Here is a 17,617-nt window from a genome sequence, read left to right as displayed (position 1 = left end):
CCCGCTGAAAAACAGAAAGCCGTGAATAAAATTACTGGTCACGTAATCGCGACAGATAAAGGGAAATCGGTACTTTAATATTTTTGAAGCGAATAAATTAATGGATGACGTTATGGGCATTTTATGGCTATTTACGGGATAATAGTACGGATTAGTTATGAGAGATTGCTGTCGATTGATGGAATTTGGGAGTGACTTTTCTTTTTTGTTCTATGCGCTTCGAAAAACCATTAAAATATGGTACTGGTGCCTTTAACAAAAATACGAGAGTGTTTTCGCCAAACTTCAACCAATTTCTGATCTGCTCTATTCAATAAAAGCGAAGTCAAAATGCAGAGAACAGTCCTGAGGGGACAGTAGAGCGGACTTAGACGAAGCTAAAATGGAACTTCTTTATTTAGTTCCTTCTTCATATTGTAATTAATGAACATAATAGATAACATAGTACGTGATTTATGTATTTTTTATATATATTTCAGAGTCTCTTCTGCTTCAGTACACCAAACAGCCATCCCTACATATCTAAGAAGGAGTTGACGTATCTGAACAATAATGTGACGACGGCTGAGTCGGCACATGTGAAGGACCCTGTGCCCTGGAAGGCTATCCTACGATCAGCTCCAGTGTGGGCGCTTGTTTGGGCTGCTGTAAGTATTTTTGACACTTTTATACCCACCCACTCTTCGTACTATTTATTAATATTTTTTAATATAGTGCAGACCTCAAATAAATGGAGAACAGGGTAGGAAGTAGAAGAGTAGCTATTCTTTGTTGTTTTTCGTGATTTTTCTTGTAGAAAGAGCTAAGCACTCATATTATATTGTGATAAAACATTCGAATATTAAAAACACACTTACTCTAGCATCCTTTTATAGTAATTTCCGTCAGCGATTCCTCTCACTTTTCGAAGGAACTACTTCCCATTCCCGGTTATCGGTTGTCGAAATATCCAAACCCTCAAACTTTAACTCACTGCAGGATCAATAAGAAATCACATCAATGTTTTTCTTGGGAATATACATAATCGTGATATCTGTCGTATCTCCAATATGCTCCCTGATAATAATGCATCATTTAGTGCAACGGACATAAATACCCAACCCCAATATCAACTGCGTGGAATTCCCTAGAATTTTAGAAAATTTCCAACCATTTTACTGATTTGCTGTTCCTGTTACTGATATGACTACGATAGAGAGGGGAAGGAGCTCAATGTGGGTCACACTAGTATTAATAACTCAATTACTCATGAACAACGCTGCATAACTACCCATTTAACTTATAATAAAGGAGGAAAAAATATTACACTGTTAATTACCATCAAGACTGGCCACATAATATTTTTTTCTGACCCTATTTGCAAACTGTGGTCACAATATTTTATTTTTAAATTAGAATTCTTAATGACTAACACAATCAGTTGAATAGGTACAGTTACAGAAAAAATGTGTTATTATAGGTACTGATAAGTAACCACAAGATTTTATGACGCAAATTATTAGCGTTAGTCCAGGAATTAAACAATATAAAAAATCACCCTGTATTATTCCTTCAATAAGTGGTGAAAGGAAATGATTTTAATTACCTACATTTTTGAACATCCCACTTATACTTTCACGTGCTCGACCACATGCTCTACCTAATAAAATTTATGACTAAATACTAGTGCCAATTAAAATAAATTTGCCACCAGTTAGATAACAATTTAAAAACATAGGCCGTTCACGTAATGAGATATTGTTTAATCGCTCCGTCATGAGTGAGACCTTGGTGGAGTTATAAAACAGAAGCAACCGAATAAACGAGGAAGAAGGTCCATTTAACCTAACTGCAGAAAACTCGAGTACAGAACTTACAGAGAAGTATATTTTATCAACAGAGGAAAAATTACTTTTACCTAACTTCGCACTTTTGAAATCTTGGGACCGCTAAGACAACCTTTTATACCACGGAAAAGTTCAAGTACTAAAGACGAGATTCAACCAGTGGGAGGCACAAAAATATCTTCTCTGATCGATTCGCTTCTAGTAAAAAAATAAAAATTGCATGCGAGCATTTTTAAATGGTACTCAAAGTCGCAACCCTTGAGCACGAACTTGCTAGCAATGTACTCAAATCGACGCGTCTACACTCTTTAGTTCTTGAACTTTTGGAGGTATATCGCTATAAGATGACTTACACTTCTGAGTGACGTGTACCTTCGTTGTGTCTCGCCCACGGGCTGATGAAGGCCGTACATAAGCGTTGTTTACTAAATGATGCCTATTGATCTTAATACTGCTTGGATGTTGGATTAGCCCTGTAATAAGTTTGCTATACCTACTTATGTACATGTCTTGGTATTGTGTAATATACGATACTATCTCAGTATACGCTTTGGTTTGTGTTACTTGTATAAGTAAGTTCAACTCAGTCGTGCGCGCGGCCTTATGTGTGGGTAACCCTTGTACATATACAGTGACTTTGTGTGCGTGACAAGAGGTACAGTCGGGCACAAATAAAGTTATTTAGGGGTTGTATACGGCTGTTTAAAGAAAAACAGTTATTACGCAATTTAATGTTTATTTATTTATAATGATTCTTCTTTGAAATACATGTCAAAATGTCTATAGTATTCTTCTTTTTTCTTTTGTACATGTCGACAAATATTACCCATCACCGCTTCATCAGTTTGACTTAAACGTTCATTTATGAGTTTCATTATTTCTGTCTTATTTTGGTCGACATTATGCGAAGCTATATAATTTTTTAAAATTCCCCACACATTTTGTTTACATTATTATACTAGATTCTACGTCTTTTTACATTCTTAGTCCACACTTTTATTTATTGTCCGCGTACCCCGAGCTAGAAAATATGTAAGAAGTATTTAATTCATCTTAAATATTTCACCTCATTTATTGCTTAGATACTGTCAATGTAAATTTGTAAAAAACGTATGAGAAAATAATGAAAAATTGTAAAATGTAATAATAAAAAGCTTTGAATGTTTCATTTTTTGAAACGCTACCTGACTCCTTAAATATTTTCTCCGTGAAGAACTAGACATTTTCGTAAACGATTGTACCCATAACAAAAAGCGATAAGAACACGTCATGCTCGGACGACGTCACTGTCACACGAATGAAAGTTGTATATTTACAAGCCGACGCACACATAGGGCCGCGCGCAAATCTGAGTTGAACTATCTATACAGAGCTGGCATCCTGTTAAAAAATCGTAAAATCCATCAATAGAAAAATAAATTGTATGAAAAGTCAAAGTCAAGTCGAACTTGTAAAAAAGTTTGTAGGTATTGTTTTCACAATGTGTTGACAATTTAAATAAACTTGTCCTAGTGGGAAACACTCAATAGGCATTTAGGCAACATAAGCGACAGTTAAATGCCTAATTAATACAATTAATAAGGCAAACTACATATCTATATGTCCGGATACGGCAATTTACAAAATAGAATAATACGAAACCAATTAAGTAAATATTACGCAATTTTGTATGGTTCGCTAACCACAAGGTTAAAACATGTGTATATGTATGGTAAGTACCTATTGTTACCTATCAACTGACCTTTACATCCTCGTGGTTTAAGCAACTTAACCACGAAGCTAGACTGATAAATTTTAATAGGTATAGGAACAGTCATAATGGCCATTTACACACAGTAATTAAACCGCCAGTAAGTACGAGGGCGTTGTTGGTTCGATTCCGACTTAATCAATCGTTAAGACTTTACTACTGCCTTTAGAAGGACATTACATTGAACAATTAGGCATGTTTTAATCTACAAAACAAAAATGCAATGACGAACCAAAACTCTAAAATTCACCCACAAAGCAAACCCGTAACACGCCAGATCGTCACACGAATATTTTATCTTCAGCAATCAATCGGGCAGTGAAAGCTAATCCAATCCCAGTGTATCGGCGTGGCTCAGTTATGCTCCAGTTATGGATATGAAGAGATCATGTAACTCGTTCCCATGGCTTAGTTTCCCTTAATCGTATTTGGCTTAAATAAAATTAGCCATGCCGTTATGGTTGGAAGGATGTTATCGAATTTATATCGATGAATTTATCAGTCGTCTTCCTTTTGAAAACCGAAGTCATATATGGCGTTAAACTCGACGCTGTCCAAATACGCAGGGCCTGAATATGATTTTAGTTGTCTGTACTGGAAAACGCAGAACATCATTTTTACAGTAAAACATTCTAAAACGAATATACAGAGATACAATTTTTGTATAAAATACCTTAGATCATAAAGCATAATAAGTTGGGATAAATAAATCCCCTTGAGGAAATTCTGACAGGTGGGGCTGCAGTAATCATGAATAACTCATGAAGATTATACAGTACCTCCGGAGTAATGTGTTCATTCATTTATGTCCAAATAGTGAGTGGATATCGATAACTTGCTAAAAAGGTTAAAGGTTCTGCTAAGATGATATATGACTTTTAACAAAGGTTGTACGGTACCATCGTTAATGTATGTACATTATGACTGTGCTGATAATGCTACCCTTGCCGATATACCAAAAAGCTGGACGTCGTCTTTTTCTCATATTCACCTGTTCGTTCTAAATACCTTTTAAATTCTCGCGCTATATCTCGGCAAGACTGTAACTAATACGAAAGAAATATGTAGTAAAAGGCTCATGCGGAGATATTGATTTTAATAGCTATACAGATAATATTACAAAAATAAGGGGCTATTAGTAGCACTGAATACCTTTATCCACCTAACAAAAAAAAAACGCTACAAATAATCTAAATACGATCCGCGAAGACATCTAAGTTTGAAATCCAAAGCTAACAAAGTTTAGCAAAAGCCATTCCGACACTTATTGGATACCGAAATGTCGGGAGTTTTGCGTAAAAGCAAATATCGTGATTCTTCCGATACGCATCACTTGGAATGCAAATGGCGTTTGCTATTTCGGGACAATTCAATATGTTAAACAAATAAAAGAACCTTCGAGAATTTATGTTTGAAATTGGAAAGAGGACGCTCACTGTTGCTTCTTTACCCTTACGGTTAGCTTAACGAGCGGGCCGATTAATGGGGCAAACGGACGGAACAAATAGTGTATGTGCTTAGTGCTTAGGAAAACGGTATTGGATGTCTTGTTTATATACCTCGTGGAACTTTTCTATTTAGTTGTACGTCTCCATATATTTAGAGTTGTCCATAATCATGTTAACTGAAATGACACGGAGCATGTTTGATTCAACACAAAACATCACTTGGTAGAAAGGTGGTAAACATTGATGAATACTTACTGATCAAAATTATTCCTATCTGAGTATGTACATAACATACATATTTTGAAAGCAGGCGAGAACCTCTTTCTATTATACCAAACATATTGTGTGAATCAAATGAATTTCTGATGAGGCTCTTAATTTGATGGAATATTTAGATGAAATATTACGTATCTTGGGGAGCGTGATATAAGCGTGTTAAGCTGTCAATGCGTTGCCAAGGCGTTATTGATCGACGATCCGACGTACGTAATTTGGGGAATCATTAACATCGGGATTCGCAATTATTTTATGGAGATCGCCTTTCATATCTCTCCGCCTCAAAATCGGATTCCAAGAGTATTTCTGTCAGACATATATGATTTTAAGAAGATCAACGTAAAAAAATAATGGTGAATTATTTCAATAATCATTATACTCGGCCCTTATCTCAATGTTATTCAGGGTAGGAGGATGATGATGATCCTTGGGTAAACAATATATCCTGACACTCTAATTTTTGATTTCAGGTCGGCCACGACTGGGGTTACTACACAATGGTGACAGATCTTCCCAAATACTCTCACGATGTCCTAAAGTACAACATTGCCACCACTGGAACCCTCACGGCTTTGCCCTACATAGCCATGTGGATTTCTTCTTTCCTCTTTGGTTTGGTCTGCGATGTTTGCATCAAGAAGGGCTGGCACACTATTAAGACTGGAAGAATCATTCACACAACTATCGGTAAGTAGTATTTTTAGCACACAAAAGTAACTAGGATAGAATTAGGAATTCGAATCGTTAGATCACGTACATGAATATTTTATAAAGTAGACTTTATGTTACACAATTTAAGTACCAATTTCGTTCACAGCTGCTACCGGTCCCGCTATCTGTATTATCCTGGCGTCTTACGCCGGCTGCGACAGAACTGCTGCGATGGTCTACTTTGTTCTGTCTATGGCTCTCATGGGAGGCTTTTACAGCGGCATGAAGGTACGTTACATGCTCTCTAACATTCTAAATAATGGCGACGTTTCTAAAATTAATTGTACTTCAAGACCAACCAGGTTGGGTCTTTCTTACCGAAAATTCAAAATAAAACTTTCAGGTGCGCAAAAATGTGTTACAGTAAGATATAAGAAAATTAACATAAAACCTTACTTAACCCTCGTTATATCGAAATAATAAAATCTCTTTAATGGACCAAGTTCGAATTTATTATGGCTCCATAATATCTTGAATCTTGAGAATAGAGTATAATTGTATTCTGGATAAGGGTTTCTTTCAGAATTTTCCTTAGCCTAAAAAGCATCGTATTATTCATTTCCAAAGCGGGTCTTATCGCAAGTCATGATGCTTGGAGAAATGTTTTCGTGGTTTTGTGAGCCCGTTTACCCATGTAACTGCAATCTAAGCGGGTATACATGTTGAATGAGATAATAAGTATTGTTTCTTTGTTTACACATTGTTGTGTAGCTTAGGAAGGGGATTTAGGATCTCTTATAATGGGGTTGTAGGGCGTAAATATTTAAACATAATGTTTTACGATAATCCTTTTGTGCTATTTCAGCGAAGAAAAACATAGATTCGTATTTGCATATAATTTTATACAATTGGAGTAAATAATGGTTTTAAAATATCTAAATTAATCTTCTTCCACCTTCCTATAGGCACGCATACAAGGCCCTTAAATGGACGCCTTTCAATCTTTGTAGGCCATAAGGGGTTAACCTATGGCCAGCAACAAAGCGAAATAATGTTGTCAAAGATCATAACATAAGATAAAATAAACACGAAGGTTCCTACAAAAAAGTGAGCATCATAAAAGTATACAATGATGTAATGTATCCTCTTTCGCTCAGGTTAACGCGTTGGACTTGGCACCCAACTACGCCGGGACATTAACTTCCCTTGTGAATACAACATCGACATTTGCTGGCATCATCACACCCTACCTTATCGGCCTACTGACGCCTGATGTGAGTACACACAACTTTATTTAGGTTAAGTGCTTTGTACCTCGTAAAAACGTCACGAATGAATACATTTTACTTCACTTGACTCAGTTTACGATAGGTCGACGGATAAAATTTTAAGGTAAATAGGGACTCTAGTTGTAGTAGTCTACCTACTAGTTGGGATAAGTCCTGAAAGATACTGACTATTAATATTATTTTCTTGTGAACATTCGGTAGAGTAATTCCTTCGGGGAAGCGTTATGTCAATATTTTGTGGATAAGGCACACAATGCAAATGGATTGGTAATCAATACGCTTTGTATGTATAATATAAACTTGAAAGTCGCTGTAAGAAAAATATAAATTGCATGTGAAAAACAAAAGCTGCTCAGAGTACAAAGACGCATCGCTACAGCTTATCTCACTCGTGTTGCAGTCACGAGACAAAGTTGAAATGTCTCATAAGCCTGTAATTACTCCGGCACTCCTCTAAACCGGAACAGAGTAACTGCTTAGCGAGAGAAATAGGTATGGTGGCCGTGAGTAAACGGGAGCTTTGTTGCTAAGAGCTCATGTACGAAGAATAGATAATATGAAGACTGCTAAAATGGTGCCTGCTAGATAAATACTCAAATGCAACTACAACACTAACGAGATAGACTAATGGAATCAATACCAAAACATTTTCATAGACAAATTCAATAAATTACATAAGTATCAATTCCTATACGTAATAGTCCATTTAAAAGCTTTAAAAAATACAAAACGTTAGATATTCGATTCATTCGTATTGGCTATAAAATTTTACGATGCTCTAAAAATAAAATTTGGTATTAATATTTTCTATCGTGAAGAACAAAGTGGATGGTATCTTAATGTTTCGAGGTCAGTACACAACAGTACATAAATCATAACAAGGTCCAAGTAAACAAAGATCAATATATACTGGTTTTCATAGTTTCTAGAAATAAAAACATCACGAACCAATAATATTTGAACTGTTAGGACAAACATTTGTTGTGTTGAAATTTATTTTTCGTTGTTTATGATTTTGACATACTGTGGCAATAGAATAATATGATACTGAAATAAAGTGATGAAGATTTATGAATGAGCCAAATGGGTCATTGTAAAAATCATCCCTACGTGACGGTAAATAAACCGGAGACCATTAGAGACTGGTATCTAAAACAAATATTGTTATACAGGAATAGACAGCTCTTTACTCCATTAACTTGGAACAATGAACGGAATTTGCATTGTATCCGCATTCAAGAAAACCTTGAACTTTTACGACCCAAATAACGACATTTGGCTCTGGGCCTTCATAAAAGGAATGAAGATGGGTTCTACAAATCCACTTTATGTCAAGCAAAAATGATTAGTGGTTATATTATGACTAATATTATTTTTGTTTGCAGTCAACCTTGGCACAATGGCGAGTTGCTTTCTGGGTGTGCTTTGCCGTACTGGTGGGCACAAACGTGATCTACTGCATATGGGCAGACGGCAAGCAGCAATGGTGGGACGATGTCCGCCAGTTCGGTTACCCTGAAGGTTGGAAACACGGCCCATTGACAAGAGACACGGTCGAACAACCAGAATCCGTCAGACTGTCAGACCACAAAAATGCATCATCATGATCGAAGGGAAAAACAAAAGACAATGCAACCAGTGCAACTAGTCAGTGACGAACATAATAATATAGTACAACAACAGTGCCTTATACTCTTAAGTTCTCAAGGACATAATAGATAGATTAACTTGTTATAATCGAATTAACAAATGTAATAATAAATCATTTTTTTATTATAATTTTATGTCATTGTTTTATTTTAAGAGTGAATTCCTCTATCAGCATTTTTTTAATATATATTCTGTCAATTTCAGCAAATAAGAAACTGAACCCAAGTTTTTCAAAGAATTCCTTTATACCTACTAGTATAAAAGATCTCGCTAGAAACAATAAGGAGAAAATAGAACATCCTTTTAAATAGGTCGAGGAGAAATTTCTATTAAAATTTGTTCTCTAATTGCAAAGTTCCCACCTCGTGCTATACCTCGGGGCTACCTTTAATTAATAGAGCACCATACACACAGATAATCCAGGATATTGTAACTTTAACCAATACTTAAGCTGTATCTGTATTAAGTAGACGTGTATATGCTAATTTTCCTTAAAGATAGTTTGGGGTTGAATACTTACAGCCACTTTCTTCATCAAAAGTTAAAGCCAAAGTAAAAGTCAAAGTAATGTCTAAAGTAAAAGTAACGGTTAAATTAAATTTTTCTATGAATTTTGCTGTCACTTTAGAATTGAAAAAACGAATTTGACCGTTACTTTAACTTTAGACATTACTTTAACTTTAACTTTTGATGAAGAAACTGGCCGTTAGTTGAGTTTTAGTTTAATCCCAAATCGGGTATGTTTAGATCGCGTTGGGTAATATGACCTAATCTCGTTTCTATACGTAAGTGGGTTTGTTCATTATATTGCAGCACAATGTAGTCACATTAAAGATTCCCCTATGATACATTTACGGCCAGTATCTTCATCAAAAGTTAAAGTCAAAGTAATGTCTAAAGTAAAAGTAACAGTCAAATTGGTTTTTTCAAGGCTAAAGTGACAGCAAAACTAATAGAAAAACTGAATTTGACCGTTACTTTTACTTTAGACATTACTTTGACTTTTACTTTGGCTTTAACTTTTGATGAAGAAACTGGCTGTAAGAGTCATGGAATCTGACATTATCAATCTATGAAACAACATAAATTAGTACCCCTAAATAGTACTGTAGATTTCCAAATAACAATTTACGATAAGGTCAATAAAATCGACGAAAATTAATTAGTATCACCTGCCATTCAAGATGCCACAACTGAAAGATGGAAATAAATGTGCTGTTAAAATTATTAAAACGGAAGATAAGAAAATCAATGAAGTATTGACAACTTCAGATGTCTACAAAGATATTGTCATCGACTAATTTTGATTGCAAACGCAGTAATGATATGACGATTCCCATTACTTAAGATAGGAAGCAAATGAGAGAAATATAATTTATTATTCTGGTGCTAAATACGCAGCAAACGCAAGTACTCTTGGACTCAGAAAACTCATAAAGATACAAGCATGTGTTAAAGATGTAGAAAGCTATTCCTACCTACTGCTTTGAATTAAAACTACAAAAAAAAAAAATGGAATAAATTATATATTTATATCAATTTCAACAGCTTCATAAAATACATAGAACAACTTTAACATGATCTAATTAAATAGGCAAGAGTTTTGTAAATCATAGAAATAAGGACAACTATATGTAAATGTATGGAAGCCCGCAGGAATAAACTGCCCTCTATAGCAAGGTGTTATTTACTTATAAGTTGACTAGGTTGAGTTCAATTAATTTCTTTTACAAATAATTTTAACAGGAAATCTTATCTTATATAATGCAATATAATGTTTAACAAGCAACAGAAATAATATACATCAAACTCCCTTCTACTATTACTAAAGTTTAAACTGTAACGTATATGTTTAGGTACCTACAAAGAGTAATAGTGAACGACTCGAAATCGTCGTAGGATGATCTTCCAAATTTGGACGATTCGAACAATTCGCCGCGCGTAATATTGCGACGTTTCAAACGATTTCATATAAATCATTCAATTTGGTTAATTCCCCGTTCACCCCTGTCCGATAATCGGAGACCGATTTTTTGTAGGAGAAAAATAGAACACATCGAAAGCAATAGCGCAACGCACACGAACTACAAATAGTCGGTCAGAAAATCCTAGTCACACAGTCCCACAAAATATCGGCCCGATTTTCTATCCTACAAAAAGTCTGGACGTGAGTGGGCAGCGTAAAGGATCTATATATGTGAAACATCGTCACCATCGTCATGTTGTGCGGCCGGCCCGTGATGGCGTATAGCTTGGAATTGTACACTCTTGCGCGCGTTCCTCAACTCCTCTGAAGCTTTATTCACTTGTGCCTCGAGACTTTTCTTCTTCAGGCCCAGTTGTACCACCTAGGATATAACATTGTAATTTATTGTGAAGGTCAGATAATGGGGTATCTATAGAAGATAAAGACATGCTGCGCGAACACCAATACAAGTAAGTGCAAGTGTAAGTCTAGTTTATAATCAGAAAAGTTCACAAATATATATATTTTTTGCAGGACAGGACATTCACTATAAATCCAGAAAAATGGGATCTATGCTCACAAGTTCCTAGTTTAGTTTGTGGGGCCAAGTAGTAACTCCCGAATGCCAAAACTTACGAACATAAGCTCCCCTATTTTTCTAGACTTTCCCAAGCATAGTAAAATAAAGTCAACTTAAAAGTTCTATACAAGGAAACTGTTTCCTCTATTCACCTGTTGCTGTTTCAGAATCAATTTCCTAGTCGCTTAATATGTTTCTTAGTAAAACGTTTCCCAGAAAAACAGGTAGGTAACTTGGTTGATTTGACATCAATCATCATGATCACCCTCCTGCTCTTATACCAATTTTTACTTGGGGTCATTAAAAATGTTACGTTTAATAAATAGTTTCATCAATTTACAAATAAAGTTTACCTCATCCATCGAAGCTTGGAAGTCGCGCAGTAAATCTTTTCTTGTCAGCAAACCTGCTTTCAGTCTCTCTTCTTCTAGCGACCAGCGTAGTTTGTTTCGATGACTCTATTCATTGAAAAAATAAAGAAATATGTTATAAATCTTATTTGGAACAATAGGGTTGTTTCCTAGTATTCAGTCAATTAAAAATAGGTATATGCACCGAAAGTTCATAAAACTAGAAACACGATAAGCTTTATTATAATAATAATAACTGACCACATAATTTTTAAATAATTAATGAAATTTAAATTTATCGTCTATTACGTCACGCCCTTGAAAACGGCGATTCGAGTCCGATGTCGTCACTTTACATTGTCAATGACAAGTATTTGACAGTGACAGTCTATGACAGGTATAACCTGTGAATTGATGTGTTGTTTTCTTCAGTTTTTATTTGTATTTGAGCGAAAGAAAGTTAGAAAAGAATTATGGAGAAAGGATTTATGAAAGCTGATAGTTTTATTGTCGCTCAATTCTTTGCTAGTAACCAAAATGACACAAATATAACCTCAATAACAAACACAAACTTTACGTTCCTTTACACAGTTTTATTTTACCGCGTACACAACTCTTACTGTTTAAAAATAATTTAAATGTTCAAAATATTTGTTTTTGTATCTATATTATAAGAATACATTATTAAAATTTAATACATTATTAAAATCAATGAGTTCTTTCTAATTAGTTTCTTCTCTTTAAATGTGCAAAGTGTAAAGGAACACATAGTATACTCTGACGTCACAGTCACGTGATCGAGCGTTTTCTGGACAATGTTTTAAGAAAAATAGAAAAACATCGAATACATAAAAATTAAAGAGATTTAAGACGCAAAATTATAGGAGGGGTGATCTTTACATTATTTAGAAGCTATTTAAATAGATTTCCGAAAATTGGAAACAACCCTATTCTTTACGCTCGATAAACGGTTCCAAAAAATACATGATAATAAATGTCCATCGGATTATTGTGACAAAATATTGTCGACAATAATTAACTATGCCAACAGCATACCTTGATCATGCCAAGATCTTCTCTAGCCCTATAAAATTCCATTTCGGCGTCACCAAGATCACACTCTGCGAAGTCAATGACCTCATCAGTGTGATGCATCTTTTCTCTAATGTGAGCCAAGATTTGGTTATGCTCTGTGCATTTCGCGCGGTTTTTTATGAGCTCGTCTTCTCGTTCTGTCAAAAAAGTGTTTATTTTGATAAGCCCCATTAAAAGAGGTGTCACTTTCATGAGCATTTTGAGAGTAATGTATTTTGGAGTTCAGTGGGTAAATAGTATTTCAACTTGATTTTGAAATCTTTCGTAAATTACTTTAGAATTACCTTCGATCTTAGTGTTATAGTTTTGGTTGTCAATATTGAGTTGCTCATATTGATACACGTAAAGCCCAGGTCCTAAGGTTTCCAGGTTTTTAACGACAGCTTCCAGTTCTGCAACAGCATTCCTAGCTCGTATGTATCGGAGGCACAACGCTGAAGACTGTTCACTTTTACGTCTTTGAAGAGTAAGAAATCTTTCCACAGTCTAAAGAAATTAGATGAACTATGTAAGTATACTCTTGGATTTTTCTAAATAAAGATAGCACTGTTCAAAATATTTGTATTTACCTTATCTGCAATAGGCTTTCCCTTTCTGGAGTAAATAAGTCCTGAACCAGTGGATCTCTCCAATTGTTGCAATCCGTCGAATTTTGTGTTGGCATGTTCCAGTCTTTCCTGGTATTTTTGTTCTACTTCTGACACTTTCATTTTTATCTATTAAAAATATAAATAAAAATGACATTAAAAAATATATGTTTTTTGATTTTAAAAAAATGTTCTTGTGGTATGAAAGATTTAACCAATTAACAAGATAGTCTCAACAACTATGACTGAACCATCATTTGGAAAGTGTTATTAACTTTGAGGTTATAAAAGTAGAGATAGTATGCTACTAGACATTATCAATAAATTACGAATAAGGAATCAGTTAAAATAATTTAATCAATAACTTTCTATTTCTTCCTTGTTTTTGACCTTACGAAACCTAAAAAGCAAACCGTTAATATTTTTTTATATTATCTTACATCAGCAATTTCCCTCTCTGCTTTCTCCTGCAGTTCTTGATAAGCATACAATTTCTGTTGGTACTTCTCTTCCATATCCACAGCGCCTTCCAAAGGTTTTAACACGTGCTCACATTTACGTTTCCTGAAGAGAGAATACTTCTTTTTAATAGTTTTGTGAATTTTGGCGGCACTCAATAGACGTTGCTAATTATGAAAGTAGGCTAATGTTTTGAAAACACGTGTTCTTACATTCAAGATTTTAAATAATGACTATTGACTTTGGTCGCCTCTTAAATAAAGAATAATTGTTCTATAATAATAATTGGGATTTGAAACTGTCGGGTAATTTCTTATATGAGTTATTTAAATCTAGGGTTTACTTTTCACGCAATTTGTCCACAGTTAAAATAAACAGGAAAAATATCGGCATTCTGCCATAAAAATGACAACGCGTACAGTGTACGCCGTACAGTCGCCTGCCAAAGTCTTATACAACTTCTTGTTTTTCTTATACAGTTCAGTGGGCTAGTATTTTCTTTCAATACAAATGAGCAATTCGGACGTTTGCACCAAACTCGCGACGATGACTAGAAAAATAAATATACCGTCAGTTTCATTTTACGGTTGAAAAGTTTTAGTCGAGCGAGCTTTTCCGTGTCACTTTTATTTATTTAATTTTTATTGCAGAGTGCGTACATTTATGAGAGAGTACATTCAATTGGTTTCTTATTGGAAGTACAAATGCTTGCTAATTATCTAACTGCTTTGCAAATTGTCTTTGAAATTATTTTATTAATATTGTCCATTAAAAAAAAAACTAGAACTTGTAAATTACAATTGAGTCATCTAAGATACATAATGTCTACGTTATATTTTTAAAAGATGTGGAAGCTTAAGTTGCAATCCAGAGCTTGAGGCAACTTTAAGACGTAGATCAACCAAAATAAAGTACATACTTATAGTACTCAGCAAGCCGTCTATGTAGAATATTGTTGAGCACTTGTTGCTGGTTACGTTCCAATGTGAGCTCTCTATGAGCAGCTAAGTACTCGTCTCTATCCACATGGATAGTTGAGGCAGCTACATTACCAATCTGGCCTGCTCCTTCTTCAGCTTCTACTTTTGGGCCACTTTCTGCAAAAATAAAGACCATCTCATGATACCCCATTTGCAGAACTACTATTTCAAGATTTACTAAAACACAAAAAGGAACTTTCTGCGCTTTTATTTTAGTGAATATAAAGAGATAATTTTCGTTCACATTGCTACGAAGTTTGTTAAGCTATCATCAGACTCATCAATTTTGAATGACCATCTGGATACCTACTAAAGTTGATTTTTCAAACTAAACTCATATAAAACTTACCTGAAGATTCAGTATCAGGACCAGAACTTCCACTAGAACTTGCATCATCCTCAGCCCCCAAAGCCTTTACTTTAGCTTTAACTTCAGTTTCAACCTCAGATTCAGGTTTCTTTTCTTCCTTTACTTTTGTCGTTTTTCCATTTTTTGCAGGGTTTGCTTTTTTCTCCTATTCAAATATATTAGTTTTAAGGATTATCATGATGACTGGCCGTTTTAAATATGCCACAAAATATGATCTATTGTAGATTGGGCAACATGGAATACAACTGCTATTTTACCTAAACCAAACTTACTCCTAGACCTATGTAAAAAATAATAATAGAACAGTGTACTGTGACGTATGTATATTATGGAGTATTAGTAACTATGCACCCACCCCTTACTGACGCAAAGCTATTCATTGATTTCTTACTATACAACCACACTCAACATTATATTTCTAACTAATCACAATTCGGAGAACCAATTTTGTGCCCAAACATTAAAATGCGTTAGTATTATGAGACTATAAAGAATGAAATGAAAATACTCTGAAACATTGACGGCCAGTTTTACATTTCTGAGTAATAATATGTCATTTTTAAGTGGTCGTAAAATAAATTATGCCAAGAACGTCACAGTAGTTTGTCGGGATGAAGCCACGGACATTAAAAATGCTAATAATGAAGGCACAAGGGACGGGCTTCGTGCTTCTACGAAAGCGTTGACGTAACAACTCGATTGCATGCAAACGGTATCATGTTAATTAAATTGAAAGGGACAACATGGCATACCTTAGTTCCAGTCATATCGCGTGATTCGTTTGAATTACCCGACTTTTATTGATCTGCTTAAGGTACAACCCGAAATTATTTCACTCCATTATCTTCCCAGCACAACATGCGAAGACAGTTGAATGGTTGCCATGGTTACAAACAGTTACAAATAACGAGTATCGAACGCCTTTTGAAGCTTTCTTGCCAGCCAGTTGCATGCGGACGTGACATAATAAGGTTTTACTTTTTTGGCGCGAAATTAAAAATGGTTGATTTTGTGGTGAAATAGATATGAATATCGATGCTTTCCTTGTAAGATTATGCTCTAATCAATAAATCACAATTTATGGCTCTAACTATGAGCGTTTACAACAGTACGAATATTTTGCAGTTAGTTGGATTGGTGCAAATGAACAGAACTGAAGTTTAAAGCTCATCATGCACTTAAGTTTTTCAAGTATTATCTCGGAACGTTTTGTCATTTAAAAATAAAACTGGGGTCTGCGTCTACGTGTTGAAGTGTTTGATTTGAGACGGAGATTCTTGCTTCAAAGGTCATTTTGATACAAGCTTTTTTTTTAATTTCTATAAATAAGTTACTTAGCTGTGCCTAAGGTTTGTTGATTGTTACTTTGTTTAAAAAAAAAAGAATTTATTTCTAGAGGATCCACATATTATATTGTTTTATCATTAATCCCAAACCTAACAAAGTCTGTAGCTATTTGAATTAATAAAGTTACACACAAACATATTTATAGATATCAAAATACTTACGTTTTTCCGCTAGATGAATTCAATGCACACAAGTTGTCACGCTAGATGAATTCTATGCACATAAGTTATCGTGTAGTTTATATTGTAGTCGATGGGTTGTAATCTTATGTTATTTTCTGTAAATGGTCTGGTCTTTTGAAAATGCGTAGTAGTTATGTTATTTGAATTCACATAAAAGATAGTTTTACGGATCCATTTTCAACTGTTCATAATCTTCAGCAAAAATACGAGAGGAATAATTTTACAGCACGAGAAACCTCAACCAATTTGAACTGACATGACGGTGATTTATAGTTCAAGTGTTTTATGTAATAGGTAGTTTAAAAAACAATTGACGATATTACAAACCTTGACTGTGATAAACGATCCTGTTACGTCACCACGTCTATCTTTACGACATAGCGACGAAGCGTTCAGCAGACACCAGGCCCTTCGGAGCCCCTCACTAGATCATCAGAACTACTGGACTTTTCCTTCACCAGTTTTTTAGGACACTGACCTTTGTTGACGTTGGCAGTGTCACAGCTCAACTCTGGGACGATGCCAGATTTTCGACTGGGACAATGCTCATCCCAAAATAACTACCGCCGAAAAGTTTATACGACATTTTTTCTGTTGTAAAATGTTAAAGACTTGGACCACAGTACATGAAAGTGAAACGTTAATTTTGTTCAGTCACCAAAATGAGTGAAGCGATTTGAAATTATTTAATTGAATTAATACTACACTACAGCACTGTTTAATATTACTTTAATTTAAACCAATTTGATGTGATCATTATATTGCGATTATTTTGCGATCTTCGAAGATGTAAAATGAAAAAGGTAGGAGC

At 34.8% G+C, this 17,617-nt stretch overlaps 2 protein-coding genes across 4 annotated transcripts in view; one reads left to right on the top strand and one right to left on the bottom strand.

Moving 5' to 3' along the window:
• LOC110371362 (putative inorganic phosphate cotransporter) overlaps positions 1-9,024 on the top strand; it is a 30,750-nt gene extending 21,726 nt beyond the window's left edge. For all 3 annotated transcript variants that reach the window (XM_064040888.1, XM_049843713.2, XM_021327565.3), the window contains exons 6-10: positions 480-647; positions 5,771-5,987; positions 6,118-6,239; positions 7,109-7,225; positions 8,626-9,024. In XM_064040888.1, coding sequence (XP_063896958.1) covers positions 480-647; positions 5,771-5,987; positions 6,118-6,239; positions 7,109-7,225; positions 8,626-8,847 — 846 coding nt within the window. In that variant the 3' untranslated portion in view covers positions 8,848-9,024. The remainder of the gene's footprint in view (positions 1-479; positions 648-5,770; positions 5,988-6,117; positions 6,240-7,108; positions 7,226-8,625) is intronic.
• Positions 9,025-10,399: 1,375 nt separating this feature from the next.
• LOC135118834 (coiled-coil domain-containing protein 96-like) lies at positions 10,400-16,160 on the bottom strand. Its single transcript, XM_064041861.1, has 9 exons — positions 16,030-16,160; positions 15,257-15,422; positions 14,847-15,024; positions 13,909-14,032; positions 13,451-13,597; positions 13,166-13,367; positions 12,843-13,018; positions 11,790-11,894; positions 10,400-11,238 (listed from the first exon to the last, which is right to left on the bottom strand). Exons 1-9 carry the CDS (start codon positions 16,042-16,044, stop codon positions 11,080-11,082), a joined length of 1,272 nt encoding a protein of 423 aa, XP_063897931.1. The 5' UTR covers positions 16,045-16,160; the 3' UTR covers positions 10,400-11,079.
• Between the last annotated feature and the right edge of the window lie 1,457 nt (positions 16,161-17,617).

The sequence above is a fragment of the Helicoverpa armigera genome, chromosome 2, assembly GCF_030705265.1.
Source record: "Helicoverpa armigera isolate CAAS_96S chromosome 2, ASM3070526v1, whole genome shotgun sequence".
In the NCBI taxonomy this organism is placed as follows: domain Eukaryota; kingdom Metazoa; phylum Arthropoda; class Insecta; order Lepidoptera; family Noctuidae; genus Helicoverpa; species Helicoverpa armigera.
The sequence above is the reverse complement of the archived record's forward strand: the minus strand, read 5'-3'. Positions and strand labels throughout refer to the sequence as shown.

Coding starts and splice junctions, on each gene's coding strand:
- LOC135118834 (XM_064041861.1), bottom strand. Junction 15,025..15,256: donor TCCTGATACTGAATCTTCAG/GTAAGTTTTATA, acceptor TTATTTTTGCAG/AAAGTGGCCCAAAAGTAGAA. Junction 14,033..14,846: donor CGGCTTGCTGAGTACTATAA/GTATGTACTTTA, acceptor TTCTCTCTTCAG/GAAACGTAAATGTGAGCACG.